We start from the raw sequence: 20,955 nt of genomic DNA, 5'->3' as shown, positions 1-20,955 counted from the left end.
CAGAGCTGTCTGCCAGTGGCTTCTCTTTATTCTCATGTCTTATGTCGTCATCACGCTTGTTCTCCACCGAGTATTTCAAAATGACACTTCTGCAATCAAGGTCATCTGACCTTGGCTATTGGAGGGATGGAGTTGTGCTAACTTCTGGGGAGGGAGCCTCGTTCCACCTCCCTTCCCTCATGGCCCCCTGAGGTTCTGTGGACGGAATGGAGTGAGGGGGAGTCCAGCAGGGCCCCGTGGACCCCTCCTCCCAGGCTTGCCCCGCCAGGTGAATGTGCGTTTGACCTGGAGATGAGTTTTACCCCACCCCTCTGTTACAGAACTCACTACATTTTCAGAATCAGAAGTGTGGAGAAGCTTCTGTGCTGCCGGGTTGCTTTCAGCATTTCTCCTGCAGAGGTGGCACCAGCCCCCCAGGGATCAGGAGCTGGGACGGCTCCAAGGGCCGTGGACCTGGCAAGCCCAGAAGATTCTCTTCATTTTCATGGTGTTATTCTTGGTCTAGAAACCCTTGCGAGCTCTCTAGCTTCTTGCAAATTCGCCCCACGTACTCTGAGAAGGCATTTGGGCCCTATCCTGGGGCTCCGTTTTATCTCTTTGTGCCTTTCAATGTTTCGCTTTTTAAAAATACATTTTTCTTCATTTCAGCTGAGTCATTTTCCTCCTCCTCCTCTTATACTGGACACTCCTGGGAGCCGGAAGGAGCCCTGTCCCAAATCCTTGGCTCCTCCAGGCCAAATCTTTTCCAAATGTCAAACTCTTAGGAAGCCTGGCACGCAGTGGAGTGGGCTCTGGCCCCGAATCTCTTTCCTCCCTTGTCTCTGTCAGTCTCTGCTTTCCTTTCTCATTAAGGAGGTTTATGAACTGGTTTTTCTGTGGGTGCCTTGCCTTGAGGTTTGCAGGGAACCTGGCAGGAAGGCCCTCTGCTCCCCAGCATGGTCTCATCGCTGCCCGGCTGATTGCCACTTGGAGCTCCTGCCTGGGAGAGCTGCGGCATCACGGAGCCGCTGGGAGGCCACTCTCTGACCCTAGAGAGGGTCCCCACCTAGTTAGCCTGTGACCTCTCATGCCTGGTTCAAAGTCCCCCCAGGCGGGGCTGGCCCCTCTGTTCTGGCCATAAAAGACTTCGTACCTGCCTCAGAGAACCGCCAGAACGGAGTGGAAAGGATGGGGCAGCTCATTCTGCCTGTGCTCTTGGCTTTAGGCAGAAGCCTTCCAAAATGGCCAGGAGAAATAATACCTACCATTTACATGGCGTGTCAGTCTTCAAAGCATTTCCTATGTATTCTGACTTTTGAACACCTTCAGTCATTTTATGCTCCCCACCCCTGTGAAGGAAGCAGGGTAGCTGTTAGATTCCTTATTTTGTAGCTGAGGAAACAGGCTTAGAAAGTTCAAGTGATTTGTCAAGGTCTCAGGTGCAGCCCTGATTTATTTTTTCAGTTGTTATTTAAAAATAGAAGAGATTTACCTGGTGTGAGACAAGTAAGTGGCTGGATCAGTACTCCCATCTGTGTCTCCTGACTCCAAAATTACAGGCTTCCCATGATTTTAAACTCTGACACCCACTCACTGATTCTGTCACATGTCGATGCCCCTCACAAGGACACAAGGACATATTTACTTTAGACGTCACAGTGAATTGAAACATCTGGTTTGACAATTTTGCACTCTTTTAGACAAGAGGTTTCACTCACTCATTCATTCGTTCATTCATTCATTCACACTGTGCAATGACAGGGCTGCTGGGGAGACGAGAAACTCTGTAAAAGTGACCCTGTCTCTGCCCTCATGGTGTTCAGATCCTGGGGTTGTTACAATACCAAGGATGACATCAAAACCCTAGTTTAGTTTGTTTTGTTTTGTTTTTGCCCTTTTTCTCCCCAAAGCCCCAGTAGGTAGTTGTATGTCATAGTCGCACATCCTTTTAGTCGCTGTATGTGGGATGCGGCCTCAGCATGGCTGGACAAGCGGTGCGTCGGTGCCCGCCCGGGATCCCAACCCGGGCTGCCAGTAGTGGAGGGTGCGCACTTAACCGCTAAGCCATGGGGCTGGCCCCAAAAACCCTAGTTTAGATTTGCAGAATATGCTGCAGAATCCTCCAGTCTCTCTTGGGGAAGCCAGGCACTGTGGGAGAAGGGAGGCTAACTGCCCAGAGCCGGCCTTGTTTCCAGAGGCCTCGGGGAATGAGGGGCCACGTGGAGAGACACAAGAGAGAGAAAGGCCGGGGCACTGAGGTACCATCCTGAAGGGGCGATCTGGGGAGGGGACCCTCCAGTCCCGGTTGCCCCAGCCGGGGCCACATGGAGAAGAGATCAACTACCCAGCTGAGCTCTTTCTAAATTTCTGATGCACAAAATTGTGAGCAAAATAAAATGGTTGTTGCAATCTACCAAGTTTTTGGGGTAGTTTGTTAACGTAGCAATAAGTGACAGGGACAGAATTCTAGGGCCTGGTCATTCTTCCTGCACAAAGCACTCTTTGGCACCGTGGGTCCTGGGCTGAGTATCATTCGTGACTCCGGAGGGTGAGCGGGCAGGCGGTCCTGATCCTCTTTAGCCTGTCACTTCTTTCACGTGGGCACTCCCCCTTAACTTTAAGAACCATAAAAAAATCCCGGAAACTGTCTAATGGAAAATGGAACCAGCTGATTCTCCTCTGTACCTTGTGAACAATTGCCCTGCCAGTGAGAATTCCTCAGAGGAGCTCTTCTGGCCTCTCCCAACTTTTAGCTCTCCCAGGCAGGCCGGATGTTGAACGGTGGCTAGGTGGGCACACAGCCTCAAGGGCCACCAGGCTTGTGTTCTGTCGACCGGCAGGGTTCATCCTGCTGGGCCCATTTCACGTATAAGCTTAGGTTGGCTTTGTGGCTTTTTTCTTCCGTTCTCTCTGGGGAGTGACGTTTTGCGTGTGTCCTTTTTGGGGGGTGATAAAAACCGAACTGCTTACGCAGCAGCAGCACATGACTCCCAGCCCAAGGCTTCTATTGCTCTTTTCTTCTCTTCTCCGTCCACAAAAAAATAATTTCACATGAAACCTGTTCTCTGGCCAAGGCTTGTCCCCTCCTCAGCGGGGGGCTTTCTTTTTTGTTGACTTTAGAACAAATTCAGATTTCCGTCTCCAGATTTTGGGGCATGCAGCTCCAGCTTCCTTTGGAAACTTCACTTAAATACCAGCGTATTTGGAAGCCCTTCTGCCTTCTTCCTCCCACAGCCTAATAATTCCTGAACCGATGGGTTGGAGCAGTCCTGAGGGTTGGGGGAGGCAGCTGCGTTTCTGAACTTGGGTGTACTTAACCCATGTTTTCCCACCTGGGGTGGGAGATGGCGAGTAAGACAGAGCAGAGCCCTGGGGTGGGTTGGCATGCCACCTCTGGAGCTTGCTAGCCTTGTGACGGGCTCTAGGCATAGTAAGATGCCTTTGAGCCTCAGTTTCTTCCTGTGCAAAATGGGGTTCAAATAATATCCATAAAGCACCAGGTAGTGCATGGGGCACAGAAAAGATCCACAAGAAACTGCTGCTGTCACGATGAGGACGATGATGGTGTGAAGATCTCAGGGGAGCCCGGCTTCTCAGACAGGGCTGGTGATCTGGTGGGTCTAGTGGAGAAAGCTCTGCTACATGTTCTCAGAAGCCAGCCACTCCCGACACGCTTTCCTCCGTGGCCCTTGAGGAGAACCTTTTAGACAATTACCCACATGCACAGAAAAGTGACGAGACTCTGTGATTCTCCCGTTCTCCCTCAGCTGAACCAAAACTTGAGTCTTTGCAGATAAGAAAGGTGAAAGTGTCAATTTTCCTTTCCATTCTAAAGCAGAACTCCTCAGCGTCCTGTTGCTGTAAATGTAAGAGTATAAATATTCTTTCTCTAAGCCTCATGTACAATAGGAATAACACTGATCGGCTTAAATTAACAATAAATCGCACGTGGAGAATCTAGGCCTGAAGTGGGGGAGAGCATGTGGTCTCAGGGTCGCAGACCTTGGGTTGGGTTCAGACCTCCCCCTCACTAGCCACATGGTTTGGGACAAGTTGCTTTATCTTTCAATACCTTGGTTTCTTCATCTGTAAGATGGGAATAATATTTGCTACTTGTGGGACACAGTTAGGATGAGATAATATATGCGAAATACCTAGCACTGTGCCCTGCACATAGTAGGTACACTAATGGTGTGTGAACCCTCAGAGATCAGGGACTCCAGCTCTGTTTTGCTGTGGTGAGAAGAGCTGGGAAGGATGCGGTGAACTTCCCTGCCTGTGCCAGGCCACTGAGCACTTATGCTGGTGGTGTCCGCACAGGCTCAGTCTGAAAGGAGGGGTCCCAGGGCCCAGGGGAGACCAGAGGGAGCTGTGACCTCCCTAATGGCCATGGGGCTGGCACTTCCAGGCTGGCTGCATGGAGTTCATTCTCCTCTGTGTCTGGGTGACTCAGCCAGGGTCTTGGACAGAGTCCCTCTGATGGAGGAGAAGCCCAGGGTGGTCTTCTTCACCTCGTTCCCCTCCTTGTAAACTGAACATCCAGCATTTTAAAAGGACTCAAAAGGCGACTTGCTCACAGCCGTCCCCCTTTGCACTGGACGTCCAACGCCCTCTCAGACAATAATGCTACTCAAGGGGGAGCCATTTATTTAAAACCTTTATTAATGCTGGGAGAAAAATAATGCAATGTGACAATGTACAGATCCTGTTGCCTAAATCCATAACAGAAACAGGTATTATGACTTAGCAAGCTCACTTGGTGCCAATTCTGAGATCAGATGAGGCTGTTCTTCCTTAGGAAATGGCCCTGGAAGCATTGTTTTTCCATGTTGTTCTAGCGAAGCCGTTTACTTGGTTCAAGTTTAGATTTCTCTCTTTGTGTGTGTGTGTCAAAATATGACTAAAGTTCTGGGCTGGTGTTTTCTATTTATTTAGTTTTGGGTGTCAGCATTTCACTCCACTCAGTCCTCTCATTTCAGAATAACAGGGCTATTTATTGATACAGAGGAGAGGTGTTCAGATCATCTTGTTAACATGCAAAGCTCAAAATAAACATCGTATCTTTATTTGGAAATCCACATCCTTCCTCAAAGGAAGGCTCATGAGTAAATCTGTATGAAGCATGAAGCCCGAGGCAAGGGTCTATTTTTAATGACCACTTTGCTTACAGTTTAGATGGGACAAATGAATGCTTACAGGAATTTGGACTTTTCCTCAGTTTTGAGCAAAAGAATCTTAGCAATAAATACTATCGTATGCTTCAAAACATTAGGAACCAGAATGAAATGATATCTACCTGACTTGTGAGATAAAACAAACCAGTGGCATGAAAAATATACAACGGAGATCCGTGAAGGGGTTCAAATGAACATCGTAAGCAGGTTTATGCGTTGAGGGGCGGGGAACACTGAGATAATAAATACAATGACAAATATTTACAATAGAAGCAACAAATGGGACATCAGTAGGCGAACACATAAAACATTTACACTGAGGAAAATATAAAAGTGATGCCTTTCACACATCCAGCCCAGGAGCTGGTGAACAAATGAACAGCTGACCCAGCAACGCTGGAGAATGTTATTGCTTCAGCTTTTGAGTGATGTGAGTGAAACAGTCAACGCGCTGCAGTGGCCCATGCTGGAGACAACCGCGGTTCACGCTGGGTTCCCGTGGCAGAGCCTGCCACACCAGTCCTCCTCCCGCCGCAGGCAGAGCGCGATTAAGGGCACCATCTCCTCTGCTTCCCACAGCTCCAGGTCTTTCTAGGTGCTTCTCTCAACACTTCATTCCCCTTCCCCCAAGACACAAATGATTTCTTTCCAACACGGATCATGAAAGATCAGGGAACTGACCCTCCAGCACCACGTCCTGGCGGCAATGAGGTTGGACTTTGGGTGTTTAAATACGAGCTGTTTTGGGTAAGGGCATTCCGTGGAACAGATCATTTTGGAGTAGATAAATTTAGCTTCTTTCTCTCTGGCTTCAGATTGCTTTGAGGGAGAGCTATGAGCTGATACAAACGCAGGATGCATATTTTTTGCCCACTTACTAGAACAGGGGTCAGCAAACTCAGACCAAGAGCCAAAGCCAGTGGGGCACTTGTTAAAATACAATTTCACTGGAGCGGAGCCAGGCCTATTTGTTACGTGTGGTCTGCGTATGTCTGCTTCAAGCTACAACGGCAGAGCTGAGTAGTTGCGGCAGAAACCATATGCCCGGCCAAGTTGAAAATAGTGAATTTGCTATCTGGACCTTTACAGAAAAAATTCGCTGACCCCTGCTCTAGAAGGACCTGGCTGAGGACACTCGTCCACTCCTTGCAATACTGGGGTCCTATTTGAGTATTGGCTGCAAGGAAGGATAGGCTTTAATTTGACAGCCTATTAGGAAAGAAAAGAAAAGGCATCTCTCTGAAATGTTTTAGGTAACCGCAAGAAATCCACTGCTGACACTTTCTATTATAATCCTCTCCCTTCTCGCCTGTATTCTCAGTTCTGTCTCTCTTCTCTGCCTTTTCTTGTCCACGCTGACTCTTTTCCTTGTTGCTAAATTTCCAATCGGATCTGGAATATCCTGTCCCTCTGCGATTTTCGGCAGTCTTCTCCATTTATGTAAAAGGTCGGCATTCCCTCATGGAAATTACTGAGTAGTCTCCATTCTCCTCTCCCCTCTTCCATCCTCCAGCACGGAAAAGGCAGCCTTCCAACTTGGCCTCACGGAGTCCAGGGTATGGTGCATTAACGATCTTGGCTGAGGGTCGAGGTGAGATAAGGAGATGCTGAGGGACGTCTGTCAAACGAACTCCTGGTGTGTGCATTTTACTCCAGGTGTGGGGTTTGCCCTAAGCGGCTCCGAGCCCACACCAGGCAGTCAGATGGATAGCTGCTTTGCTCTTTGTTTCCTTTTAAAATAGCACTTAAAAAAATCAGCCCTAAAAGATGGGCTGTTTTTTTTTTTCCGTTGAGCTGGTTTTAACGACCCAGTTGCTTTGTTTGAAAGCCATTTATTTAGACGACAGATACGTAGATGTAACTGGATAAATAAAAAAGTGAAATCGAGACTTCAAGCAGTGGTTAAGATACAAACACACGGGGCCACTCCCTCGGACAGGGTCCCCCAGACAGAACAACGGCTCAGAAATTACACTTAGAACCCTCGCCCTCCCCTGCCAAGCAGCTCCAAACCTCAAGGTCCCATACAAGAAACTGAATTTCGATTTGGCACCAAGAACCCACACGGTCCTTGCCTCCTTTCCAGCCTTCTCCTGATTCGCATGGAGATTTTCACATCCACTCCTGCACCGGAATCCAGCTGCTGTCCGCCAAGACAGCACCAGAAGCTACGGGGCGGGGACCCGCACCAAGTGTCCCCTCCCCGCTCCATCTCCCCAGCAGGCCGCCGCCCAGTGGCTCCACGACAGAAAGAAGACAAAGTTGCAAGGACACGTGGCACCCTCACCTCAGGGTGTGCGAGGGCGGAACCCACTGGGCACGGCCCAGACCTTGCTGCTGCCCAGGCAGTCTCCGCCTCACCTGTTCATCCCACTAATACACAGCTTCCTCAGGTCCGCAGTCCCCACCAAATCCTGCGTGCGACATCACCCCTCTTTAATGGCAAATGTTTTGGAATGTCCATAGAGAAGAAAATGGACGGCGTGGAGGAAAGATTTCCTGGCCAGCCTTTTCGTTTCACCTTCGGATATCGGAATACTCAGACTGTTCATCCTCCCACTCGCTGCTTCCAGAAGTTCCTTGGGCCCCATGGCCGGCGGCTCTCCCCTGGGCATGGGCATGCGGGTGGCTCTTGCTACCTCGCTCGCCCTTGGCACCTCGGCCGGTCTCCCGACTACTGGGCTCTGAGAGGCGGTGACCCGCTTCCTCGTGGTGGGCCCTGGACAGCTTGGCTCTGTCCACCTGGAGCCGGTGCTCCGGAGGCGCGGTGGGCGGCCTCTGGATGGCTGAGGTGCAGAAGCTCAGGATGGAGCACAGGCTGCCCCAGTTCTGCTCACACTGTGCCTGCACACTGTGGGTGATGGCCTCCTTCACCTCCTCCCCACAGGTCAGCAGCAGGTTCACCAGGTCCACGTAGGGTCTAGAGATGGAGAGCAGAGAGACCAGGAATGGAACCAGAACCGCGTGGGCCATGGAGGGCAGTGACAACACCAGGGAAGAGAGAGATGGCCAGTGCTTGGCTTGGGTTTGGTTTGGAGAAAGAGCTTTCCAGAGTTACTTCAGCCTTTACTCATATTCTTTGGAGTACTGGCCTCAACTACCATGTACTGGGTGGTCATGTACCAGGCTCCATGCCATGCGCTGGAGAGTCAGAGGTTGGAGACAGAGCCCACAAGAAAAAGGGCCAGTGACAATTCACAGGTGCATATGCTAAAAGAAAGAGCCTCAGGGAAGGTGGGGTGAGGACACCACGCAGGGCAGCCATGGCAACAATGCCAGGAGAGCAGGAGAGCTCTGGGCGTGTCGGGCAGGCTAACCTGGAGGGTTTTAGTAGGAGTGGAGATGGGTCTCAGGGGCCAGTGGAATAATATTTAGGCAAATGGTGAAGAGCCTTAAATACCAAATTGAGGAGCCTTTTTGGCAGGGAAGGAGGAGCCATGCAGATTTAGGGCTTGGGGAGCCCCACATCGCCCCCTTGCCTGTGGCGTCAGCAGGCTGGCTGGCTTTGCACTGGGTGCCACTATCCTGGGCGAGCTTTCTCTAAGTGAGGCACCCAAGAAACCCTTCTCCCCATGTCTGTGTTTGCCCCTGGTTCAGACTCATGATGAAGAGGGGTGCTTTTGGAAGTTAATGGATGCACTTCCCTCCGTACCTGGAGGAGTCTGGAAGGGGTGGAGAGGGTGGGAGGAAGACCGCCTCCTTGGGATGTCCTTTCCCATGGAGCTCTTCCCTTTCTTGGTAGTTGAGGCTGGGGAGCGGGAGCAGCCATCTCAGCATCTCTATTCTTCCAGGCTGGGCCTCCCCAGAACCGGAGGGGAGGGCTGCCCGCCAGGGGCCCAGTGTTTAGAATGAGAGGCAGCTGTCTGTGAAATAAACACGCTAGGTTCCGGAGGGGAGAGCCAGCTGCTCAGGCCATTCCAGCTGCCCTGGGTTGTCCTTTAGGAAAAGTGCTGGAGGAGGAATGATCACGTCATGCAAACCTGCCTCCTGGGGGTGGGAGGTGTGTGCAGAAGGCAGCAGCAGTGTGCCTGCTTTTGATATTTATGAGCCCATCTGGTAAGAGTGTCCCCGGCAATGGGCTCTCATCGCTTGCTCATGGAGCCTTTCTTACATCTCACTGGCCTTTTAAAAGCCTCAAGGAGGGTGTGGAACGTTTCCTGCAGCTAACCAGTGTTCTTAGGCAGTCCCTGGCCAGCAAAGTTCCTGGATATATCTGACCATGAGCACGGCAGCTCTGGGCCACCACTGCGGGCAGGGAACTCACTCTGCACCGTGAGACCATTTATAAGAAGGAGCAAGACTTGTGTCCTCTGTGAGCCTGGACCACCTGGCTGGCTGCATTGTGGCCCATGTAATCTTCCCTTTGCAAGCTGGCAGTTGTTGCCACGCAGGAAGGGCAGATTGTGTTGTAAGACTTGTGAAGTAGTTTACTGCCACTTTCGGGAATTAGCCCTCAAGCTGTAATGGAGTGAACTGTCCTTATTTCACAGATGTAAAAGTGTGAGGAGAAAGTGGCTTTTGGCAGCTTCTGGGCTGGGAAGGCCTGGGGCTGGGCTGACAGTGCAGAGGAGGAATGTTCTGGCTGATAGAGATCAAGCTGCCTTTTAAGGCCTACTTGATGCCTTTGGAGTCAGAGAGTCTGTGCACGGCTGATGGGCAGGGTGCTTAAATTCTCTAAGGCAGGCCCCTAACAGTGACAAGGACAGTGATCAACTCATCATCTTGGAGCCACACAAGGCAAATGCTCAATGCATGTGTGTTTCCTTCCATCTTTTGAAAACTAGCTGCTGACTGCCGGTAGCTCCAGTTCATGGAGTGTATCTGCCGCGGCAGTACCAGGATTTCAGCACCAGACTGTACCTGCCACTCCTCTGGGGCTAGAGGAGCAAACGGCAGGGGCTGAGAACGAGAATCTCTGTCTTTCTGGGACACTAAGCCACTGCTCCGCTTCAAGTTTCTTTCCGCAGAGTAAGGGGAGGGGAATGGACTACTGGGAATGGACGGACTGCCCCCTGGCCGCCTTCCCCCGGGCGTCCTGCCTGCCAGATGACTCTCGGAACCCCAAGGCGGATCTGAGAAGGCTGGACTAGCCCACGCTCTCCTCTGCCCTTGGCGCTCTCTCCTGATGAGAAAGCTGTGAACCGTGGGGAGGGTGTGTTAATCTAAGCTGTGTTTCGAGCTGGCGTGGTGCCTTCTCAGGCTGCAGGCTCAGCCCGTGTCTAATGACAAAGCCCAGCTCCCTCAACTGGGTGTCAGCAAGGCTAAAGGATTTTAAAAAATACTTGGAGGGGGACGTGCCTAGAGGCTGCCAGCACCCAGTGACAGGGTGTGTGGTGGCCAAGGCAGTTGATATGGAGAAAGTGGGGCGGGAAGGGGTGAGGGGAGCAGAGGGGAATGGAGAGCTTGAAGGGAGCCACTTTAACTGCATATGAGAGTTTTGGGATGGATGTGGATTCTGGGGTGACTGCGGTTTCCTCCTCTCTAAAGTGAAGAGCAAATTCAGTTCCCATTTTCTTGTCTGTGACTAATGCCACACATTCTTAAATGGTCTTGATATCTGGGGACTGATGGGATCTTTTGTGCAAAAATCAGTTAAGATTGTTTAAAAAACAAAAAACTCAGGCAATTCAGCTTGAAGTACAAGTTGATGCACTGCATAGTTGTGGCTTCAGAAGGGAAGGTAGCGGGGGTTTGTGGGGAGCCGGAGCGAGGCGAGACCGGCTGCCGAGAGGGGCTGGCTTAGCAGCGGCAAGAGGACTTGCGAGCAGCCACAGTGAGTGTTCTTAAAAGAGGCCCAGGCGGCCCTGTGGGGTGGGCCACCTGCACCAGAGCAGGCTGTGGTGGGGGGCTATGTGTTCATTCTAAATGATGCGAGGAGCCCTTTGAAAGTAAGGGTCTCATGGCCCCACAGGCCATGTTTCCATGGAGGAGACAACAGAAAGCTACAGCACTTTACCCCTTTTAAATTCCAGCGGGGATGAAAAACTTCAAAACCTTCAGTTTTCCCAAAGAAGATTTTTCTTCAAAAAGAGAAAGTCTTCTCAGCTCCAGGAATGTATCATAGACTTATAAACTAGCGCCCCATGATCTCTTCTTGAGGCTAACAAACTATCTCTAATGGATAGCGGGTTGAGGACAAATGAACTTCATGAGTTTCTCATCCATGGGGCATTTGCCTCTTCTAGGGGCACCTTGAAGGAAGGGAATTTCACAGCGCTCTCCTTATGCAATGGGGATATATTTGAGAAAAGGGAAAACCCTGCCACATTTGGGGACCAATGAGCCTTTAGCAGGTCTAGTAGGGAGCAAGCAGGCCAGGAGCAAGGAGACTTGAGGTCTATTCTTGATAACTGGCTTCAGTCATATATATCAATTCCCAAGCTGAAAAGCAGGAATCAAATCTCAGAGTAACATCATTAACCTCTTAGCTTCACTTTCCTGCTCTGTTAAATGGGGACAGTAATCTCCATCTCCTAGTGTTGTTGGGAAAGATAAATAAGATAATCCAGGTAAAGTCTCTGGCCCAGGGCGTGGCCCACTAAAAAAATGATAGCTATTATTATTTTTGTTGTTGTTGATACTGTTGTTTCTTTACAGGTATTTGGAAGAGTAAAAAATATTTTATCAGGCATTAGTGTAACTCAAGGAAAAGGCGACGTTACTTTGCTCTTGGCAAGAGCCACTTGCAGAGATGCACGGTGAGTCTTATCATTCTAACACTGCACCAGGGGTGTTGCCAGATACCTAGAACCTCATAACCAAGGGAAAGTGACAGGTGATGGTTGTCCTCCATCATCTAAGGTAGGGTGGGGAATAGCCTGCTTAATGACACAGCCAGGGGAAGTCCATGGCATGAACTAGGAGCAAGAGTTCATAAAATTGTATTGATTTGGCCCATCAAGTCACTGCAGAAAGACCAATGGTGCCATCAAGGTGGCAATGACTTGTACTGGTCTGCTTAGCTGGTGTCTTGCTTTCTGCCCTGTGTCTCTGAGGAAGAGGCCATCATAACCTTCCTGGGCTATCGACCAGGCTTCATGTTAGAGCAATTATGTATCCACGTGCTTTATCACTCTGCCAAATTTAGGATCCTATAGATGGGATTTTTTTTTGCTGGGAAAGATTCGCCCTGAGCTAACATCTCTTGCTAACCTTTCCTCTTTTTATGTGAGCTGCTGCCACAGCATGGCTACTGACAGATGAGTGGTGTGGTTCCACACCCAGGAACTGAACCCAGGCTGCTGAAGCAGAGTGTGTGGAACTTTTTAACCACTAGGCCATCAGAGCTTGCCCTAGATGGGAGTTTTTTAAGGAATGAGATGTCCTAGGTTTATTATTGAATTGCAAGTCTTCACATAGGTAAGTTCACACTTCCTCACTTTGGCATAAAGGTATTTAGCTGATTAAAGTTTTTGACATTTGCTTTGCATTTTCTCTGAAAGGGCATTAACATGTTAGAGGAGGTGAACTGGACCTTCTAAGGGAGAGGAGAGCTTATGGAGGCAGGAAAAATAGCCATTGCCCTCAGCATTTAAGAGCGTAGGTTCTGGAGCTGCACTGCCTGGCTCCCAGTCCTGGCTTTGCCTCTCATTGGCTGTGTGATCTTCATCTCAGCGAATCTCAGTTTTCTCTTCTGTAAAATGGGGATGAGAATGGTACCTAGCTCACAGGGCTGTTGTGAGGATCAAGTGGAAAATTCACATAGAGCACTTGGCACAATGCCTGGCACTTAGTAAATGCCTGACAAATGTTATTATCTCATGGCTGTCTGTTGGGGCACCTCCACGGCTACTTGGAAGACTCAGAGAACTGTTGGATCTTGGCTGAGGGCAACACAAAGGGTATTCTGAATCCTACACGTTTCATACTTAATAAAAAAGTTTCCCGTTTCTATTGCTTATGATTTTGAAACTGATGGTGGAAACTTCTTTCACTTTTCCTGAAGGCCAGCAGGAAAGGGACTCTCTGGGGAGTCAGCGCAGCTCTCTGAGGTAAACATAACCTTTCCCATTTGACAGGAGAGCTCAGCCTCTAAAAACAAGCCCCTCTCGCTGAAGAAGACTCTCCAGCCCTCTAGCCACGCTGAGGCCTCCCTCCCGGCCCGTGGGGCAGCACTCACTCATGCAGCAGTAGGTCCTTGAAGTGAATCATCTCCACCATCACCCGGGTGTTCTCCTGGGCAGCGGAGCACAGGTCGTGTTTGAGGTAGCATTCCCGCTGTAGCTGAAACACCATTTCCTTAATGGCTGGGCACTTCCGGCTTATGCAACCGAATCGGTGCCGCAGAGCGTGGGCCTTACACTTCAAGGCGTCTTTGATGAATGACTTGCCCTGAGAACAGAGAGGACAGAGACGAGCGAGAAAGGGGCAGAAGAAATGAGTCCTGTTACACGCTTAGCCATTTACCCTTCCTGGGCGTACCCAGGATTTTTCTGACAACTGAACCCCATGGCCCTGCCCCAGACTGACGTCCCTGCAGGTGACAGGGTGATGCTCAATCAGGAGGGATGTCTAGAGTGACACGATGCCTCTGGCATTTGCCCAAAAAGGATGTTCCTTCGGGAGACTAACAAATCTGCCTACTTCCTCCCCAGCTGTTCCTCTAGTTTCCCTCGTCCCGGGGCTTCCGTGGCCGTCTGTCCTCAAGGCAGCCCAGTGTTGGCTGTTCGGTGGCAACTGTTCTGGAACACAAGGGGACTTTGGCCAGACATCAATCCAGAACTCCTTGGTGCTTCCCAGCAGGAGTTTTTCCCAAGCAGAAGGTGCCTCCTTGTCCAAATCTCACACCTTTCCTTTTCCTTCTCTTCCACAAGTGATGTCAAGATGGGGAGCTGACTGTGCCTCTCCTTTCTGCCTCAGTGTCTCCCACTGCCCCCGACCCAGACTCTTGTCTCCTCCTATCCTTTAAGGAGGAACATTCTTTTCCTTTTTGAAAACGATTCGACTCCTTTAAACTGTTAGGATTACTGCCTCTAAAAGGCCCGCCTGGCACACTGCCTGGCAGCATCTGGAGTCTGAACTGCCCAATTGACAGCCCCTCCCCCAGGCTCCCTGCCTCTGAGCGCCGCGGCAGCCAGGCATACATCTGGCCTACAGTTCTCTTTCCTGGCAACTCCATTAGATTGTTCTTATCCTAGAAAGGAGACAGCTGTTGGGGGTGTGGAGGCGAGCTCAGGCCTTTAGTTCCCTTATCAACCTCCCAGGGCAGAGAGGCATTGTGGGATACCTACCCAGGGATCCCCGCACCCTCCATCGCTATAGAAACAAGCTGTCGCTGGAGAGGTCACCCCTCTGTTTTTAGACAGGCCTGGAAGTAACGGAGTTGAGAAAGTAAAGGGGTTTAGGTTGGAAGTGGGAAGCCAGCCAGCACATTTATTTTGGTTCTCTCCTTTAGAAGCAATTGAAATGTCTATAGGTCGTGTCTGATCACTGAAAAACCAACTCCCTGTGGCCCCCTTTCCTCTGACTCTCCAGTGGGAGCCAAATAGGATAGAGGGTTGGGTGTGCCAGTTTATTAAGTAGTTATGTGCTGAGAACCGACTTGAAAGGGATGCTTCTAACTTGAGAACACACTCCTGTTGGTGGAGAAGAAAAGGAAGATTAATGTATGCGTGGGCTGCAGCAATCTGCTCTTGGTATTCTTCCCTGACATCCTGTGGGATTGCCCTTCAATACACATCTTTCCTCCGGATTTCCTATTACGTTTCCTAATTCCAGTGAATCCAGAAGGGATGCTTTATTAGGGAGCCTCAAGGAGTTCAAACAGTCTACCTCTTTCCTTCCCTGGTTTCTGTTTCCCCTCCTGCCACCCCACATCCTCTGTACTGTAGGCTGCCAGCCCGGTCGCATCCCTTTCTGGTTCCCAGGCCTTGCTTTGTCAGGCTCTCTACAGGATGTCAGTTGATGGTGACTGGTGATGTTCATAAATCACACCTAAACTGTTGGTCTCATCCAGACATTGTCATCACTCTCCGATGAAATGGGAGAGGAAGGTTATACCTTCTTATAACAGGGTGCTTCATCGTGCATATATGGGCTGGGGAGGACATGAAAAAAGTGAGCCCAATGCCACATGCCATCTGAAATGTATGTGGATTATCAGCACTGGAGCCACAAGGTTGCTTGTTGGTTTTTTCCTGCCCCACACAGCAACTGGGCTTTATCCTTGGGACTCTGGGACAACCGACGTGGGTCAGGCCCTGACTATGTTTATTGTACAGAGCAAAAGAAGAGTGTAGAATGGCAGCACTTACTCAGGATTTTGACTTTTCAAGTTGGGAGAGGAGAGTCTGCTACTTAGGAGGAAGAAAAGTCTGCTCTTCTGGAGGCCCTGAATTATCCACGTTGCCTGCCCATACACCCACTATGAGATGATGAATTTCTACGAATTTTGTGTCATTTATTCTTGCCTATTAGGTGAAAATAGCTTTTGGAATGTATAGTTGGAGTCCCTGCCCTTCCCCCCTCAACCTACTGTTCCTAATGCCATGGGCCTTGCAGACTGGGTTCTGGGTGTTCAGACATAGTGTGTCCCCTCAGAAGACGTCTATCATTTATTACGACTTTTGTCTTCCCTGCTAAGAATCCTCAGATAATGGTTCAACTTGGTCTCCATTCCACTCTGCCTGTGTAGACACAGCTTAAGAGCGGAGAAGGATTTAGCCTCCGTGACACTTCCAGAGAGTGGAGCGGGGAGACTTTGGCATCTTGCAGTACATCTAGAATGTCTTTTGCAAGTGCGAAAACACACCACAAAGATCAGCTAAGGAAATCTGTTAACAAGTCTTTCCAACAAACATTTCAGTCATGCTACACTAACCCCAAGCATTCTTCGTGCTCTATACGGTTTTTACCTGAGCATCAAATTTTCCAGCGTTGTGCAGAAAAGTCATGCAAATCCCATGTAAGCCCCGAATCTCGCAAGAGTTGTTCTCGAAACATTCAAACACGCCACACCCCACATCGCCAGCGTTGACCAAACAGTGCTGGATTTCCGCTAAAATGAGAATTACATACAAATATATACAAAATTCTCAGCCACGCTGGGGAGTGCAGAGGCCGGTTGAAATAAAAGTAACAACTAAAAGAAAATTTAAGAAAAAAAAAGTTAGAAATGACTATTTCAGGATCTAAAAAGCCAGGGAAAGGAAATTTCATCATTTAATCTACTTACGAAAGTACTTATATCAGTATTCGTAAATATTTGTAGAAAATTAGCCAAACCTACATTATAAAAAATCACAACCAGAAGTTAGGTCTGAGCACTCCGTTTTTCATCTTTCCCATCTTAGTAAAGTATTTGTGGGAATACTTAGTTTGAGGGCAGAAGATATTTCAGCTTTCTAAGCCCAGACAAAAATCAGATTTTAAACGATTAGCTTGCTCTCTCCCTTCTGTGCTTCATCAATGAAATATCCTTCTCTACTTGGAACTTAAAGCTGCTGCTATTAACTTACAGCCATTTCCTTCCTGACCCCCAAATGAGAGCGTCCAAAAAGCACTTTCAATTTAGCTTTATGATTCAACATCCAAAAATCAAAACAAAATTCCTGTTAAGGCAGAGTCTCCGAACCATCCGCATAAAAAACACCAGACTGTAGAAGCTTCGGTTGGAGAGCAGGCGCAGGAATCGAGTCAGACAGGGGCTAGCCTGCAGAAACGCAACCACCGTGGTGAGAGGCTCCTTTTAAATAGAGATCCGGCGTGAGATGTCACTTAATCCCCTAGAATTCCCGAGACCCGGCAGTTTGCTGCCTTCCTTCGCAGAATGTGGCCCTAATTCGTCTCTCTGAAAGGACAGACTGAGGGAGTTAACTGTCACAAGGCTGCCGTATGCAAAGCTTCTCTTCCTTCCCTCCCCCCTACCCAATTCCCTGATTTAAACCAACCACAGAATTACATCAGAAAAGTATATTGTGGAAGATGGGAGGGGTCGGAGTAGATAATCCGCATTCAGATTAAATCTACCGAGAGAATGAGGAACGTGTATTTGTTGAGAGTCACCAACTACGGAGAATCACGCTCAATCCTTAGCGAAACCTTTGCAGCGGGGGAAGGGTGGGCAAGGGTCCTAGGACGAGCAGGGTACTGGTACCGGCTAGTGGAGGTGGAAGGCTTCCGGATGATCCCACGCGCGGTCCCGGCGCGCCGGGCAGGAGCGCGCAGGGCCGCGATTCACTCGCTGGGGGCGTCCCTAATGGGCACTCGTGCATTCCCGCTCGTGCGGTGAGCGCACGCACGCCGCCGCCGCCAGTCCGCAGGCCCCCAAATAAAGGGAGGGCCGCGAACAGCGAAGGAGCTGGAGGCAGATTTTCTTACTCTCTCGGGAGCTGGGAAAAGGGCCAGCCGCGTGCCCTGCACGCCTGGCTCTGCTCGGCAGCTTGCCGATGAGGAGAGCAGCCGCGGCGTACGGTTCGGGCCATGTCACCATTTCTTCGCTTGCTGACCTGCCCTGGAGCTGGGGACGGCGGCAGCACTGCAAAGGTACGCTTTGCGCCATCCCCTCCTTCCGAAAGGAATGCCTCCAAGGGGAAAGTTCTCAATGCAATGTTTCGCCTACAGAGTTCTCGGATGTCGGGCATCTTTTGAGAAGGGGGAGAAGCGGTCCTGCTGCGGCCCGCCGGATGGGAAGAGAAGTTCGCCGGGTGCAGGGCGCAGCCCGGCTCCGGGGACCCTCCGTACTCCCGCGGGCCGGTTAGGATGGAGCAGGGACCTTTGCAAAGAACCCGGGACTCCGGGGCCGGAACTGGTCGCGTCAGGCACGGCCTCATTTACCCTCGACCCCGGGGAGGACAGCAACAAGTCCTGCCCCAGCCGTTTCATCACCCTACCAGCACGTGCGGATTCCGGGCGCGCGGAGCCCGGCGCGGACCTCGCCTCGACTCGCGCTTTCCTTTGCACGTCCCACGCCACCCCAAGAGTTTGCGCGGCCCTGGGTGGGCGCCTAGTTCCGGGCGAAGCTCCTGGGGCGCGCTACGTGGGTGCACGGTGTTGTCTCCTAACAGCTCCTAGCCGCGGGGGCGCACGCACTTACCTGTGTTCTGCAGGGACAGACGGCCTTTCTGCTGGGAGCCCCTGTCTTGGGGACCCTCGGGCGGATTGGTGGCGTCAGTCCCTCGCGCCGGGTCGAAGGTGGCCAACACCAAAGCCAGGGTCATGAACTGGCCCAGCCGCTCGGCACACATGGTTCTTAGTGTAAACCTCCTGCCCGGAGATCTGGATTCTTTGTGCTCCCCTCCTCCTCTTCCTCCTCCTTCGCCGCTTCCCCTTCTCCTCCCACTCTTCCTCCTTGCTCGCCTGTTCCCTCCTCGCGGCCGCGGCTCGGATAGAGGTTACCCAGCGCCCTCCCGTAGCTCTCCCGAGAGCATGTGACCAGGCCGTTAGCAGCGCCGCGAGTGCCCGGCAGTGGCAGGGATGGTGCCTCAAATATCCCTGGAAGCTCTGGTGTCACTTGAATGAAGGAGTCGAGCAGGTGTTGTCCCGGCGGCTGGACCAATCCGAGACCCCCGCCCATTTGACAAGACGGCCGGGAGGCGGGGCCTGCGCCCAACTACTACACGAGGAAGCCGAGCGCCGCTGGGAGCGCCGAACAAAGTTGGCGACCTGGCGACGGCCACGCGTTTGCGTGCGTGTGAGTGTGTGGGAGCGCGGCCGGAGATGCGTGCGCGTGTGCGGGTGCTCCACGGCAATGGCCGAACGGACTTTAAAAAGTAAAAGCGAATCTCAGCTCCGGTTGCAGCTAGAGACGGGCGAGAGGGGACGCTCTGCGTTGGGACAGCGTCCCCATCCCCCTCCCCGGGGCCCCTGGCTCGAACCACACCCGCGTCGTGCTGGGAAAGTTTCCTCTTTCCGATGTTTGGAATTCAGTGAGATTCCCAGCTCCGAGACCTTGACAGATTGCAGGACTTTCCTGGGCACAGTGATGCTGGGGGCAAACCGAGCACACATGGGAATTCCTGGCGTTGTGACGCTTTGCATTAAAAAAACCCCTCAAACTATGTAAGATAGGAGCAGAAGCACTAGGTATAGGACTTGACCTGAAAACTGCCCCATCTTCCCCCTTCCTTTTTGCCCCGCTTTCGTGGGCCGTGCAACACCTAGGGTGCCAGTTTCTCGCCCCTCCCCCAATCCAGACGGATTCCCAACTGGGCTGCAGGGATCCAGGTGACAGACTGGACTTGCATCATTTCCAGGCGGGTGGCAAGGAGGCCCAGGCAGCCCTGAGTCAGCCAGCCGCGGAGCATCGCGTGCCCCGGAGGCCGGAGCTTGAAAGGCAACTTTCCGCGTCTCCAAACACACTCTTCAATTTTCCCAAAGCGCTACTCGCCGCCCGGCTCCGAGTTCCCTTCACTCTCCAGTCCTCGGATGGAAATGGTTAAAAAAAACAAAAAACCAAAAAAGCCCCAATCAAACCAAACCCACAAAACCTGGGGAAATTCTCTTCATCTCTTCTCCTTTCTTGTTCGAGATCCCTCCCCGAGCACGGCCGGGGCTGGATTGGCCCCGGCTGCTTTCTCCTCGGGCCAGTGGAAGCAGGGAGAAAGTTGGGCGCCGCTCGGAGCGCCTCTTCCCCCGCTGTGTGTGTACGTGTGCACGCTCACGTCTCCCCGGCGCCGGGGCCGGGGCCAGGAACTGCTCCGGGCATCGTCAGTCCGACGGCGCAGCTCTGGGGGCTCGCAGGGCTGGAGGAGGGCGGGGACGCGAGCGCTGAGGCCGGGCGCCCTGCGGCGCTCACCCGGGGTTGACGCGTCCTCGCCCCTCCCCCGCCGTCTCCACCCTCCTCCTGGAGAACAGGTGAGCCAGGGTACCAGCTCCCACCTCCCATCCCCCACCCCGCCCCGCTCCCAGCCCGCGCCCTCTGCGGTAATGCGCCGGGGAGGTTTCATCACCCCCTGCCCGCGGCGACGCGGCCCTGGGTCTCCGCGGTGGGGCGCACTGCGCGCCTCGTTGGGGCCGCCATGTGACACAGTTGGGGGATGGGGTGCGGAGACGCTTGGGCCAGGTCATCCTCCGGCCGCCGTTCGGCTTCCAAAGCTTCTCTCCCAGGGTCTCTGCTGCACTCGGGCATAGGGAAAGCGGAGGCGGGGGTGGGGGCAGGGTGGCCGCCGCTGGCCGCAGTCGTCCGGCGCGTGGAGCGGCCCTGAGTAGGGAGGAAGGGGAGGAGGAGGTGGGGAAGGCGCCTTTGGAGTGGCCTCTCCTCCAGGTTGCAGCACCAGAGAGCTGCTGTCCACTATCCCCGCCCGACTTTCAGAGCCCCAATAAATGGTCACTTTGAAGGTCCGAGTCTGCAGCGGTGGCAAGAAACTGACCCCTCATGCCCATGATTCCAACAGCAATTACTTCTTGCAGCCTCAGATCTTTTGTGGAAGGAGGTGGGGTAGGAGTACATTAAAATGGGTGGTTCGCATTTCCCACCCTGCTTTTGTTTGCACAGTTCGCTTCCTTTATTAGTTTATGAAAAACCATCTCCTGTAGATCCTGAAAGACAAAACATAACAAACAAACAGCAGCGTTCTGGCCTCTCAGGAATTCCATAAGCCCCTGAATTTCCTGGGTAGGCTTTCTTTCCATGGAGCCTCTTGTAGGTGAGAACGTGAGCAACATTGGCATTAAAAAAGGTATCTGGTAACTTGGTTCTTTGAGCACAGAATTAAGAGAGGTCCAGAGGGTGGGAGCAAGCCCACCTTTGCTGGATGCAAACCCTCTGAATCTACTTGATAGAAGCCTCTGAGGGCACCTAGAGAGCGGCCAGGCAGAAGGAGGTCTCTGAGCTCCTGCCTCACTGTGGCCTTTGGCTAGGCGC

General features: G+C 51.8%; 1 protein-coding gene and 1 long non-coding RNA gene across 2 annotated transcripts in view; one reads left to right on the top strand and one right to left on the bottom strand.

The window, feature by feature from the left end:
• Positions 1-4,619: 4,619 nt before the first annotated feature.
• Positions 4,620-19,714, bottom strand: STC2 (stanniocalcin 2). Its single transcript, XM_004428509.3, has 4 exons — positions 18,187-19,714; positions 16,007-16,149; positions 13,273-13,484; positions 4,620-8,073 (listed from the first exon to the last, which is right to left on the bottom strand). Exons 1-4 carry the CDS (start codon positions 18,335-18,337, stop codon positions 7,671-7,673), a joined length of 909 nt encoding a protein of 302 aa, XP_004428566.1. The 5' UTR covers positions 18,338-19,714; the 3' UTR covers positions 4,620-7,670.
• LOC147917196 (uncharacterized) overlaps positions 17,491-20,955 on the top strand; it is a 45,955-nt gene continuing 42,490 nt past the window's right edge. Inside the window, exon 1 of the long non-coding RNA XR_015551905.1 lies at positions 17,491-19,946. This is a non-coding gene — a long non-coding RNA (uncharacterized LOC147917196). The remainder of the gene's footprint in view (positions 19,947-20,955) is intronic.

Source organism: Ceratotherium simum, chromosome 4 (assembly GCF_057802395.1).
Source record: "Ceratotherium simum simum isolate JZ-2026a chromosome 4, ASM5780239v1, whole genome shotgun sequence".
NCBI classification, from domain to species: Eukaryota; Metazoa; Chordata; class Mammalia; order Perissodactyla; family Rhinocerotidae; genus Ceratotherium; species Ceratotherium simum.
This window is presented reverse-complemented; position numbering and strand designations above follow the sequence as displayed.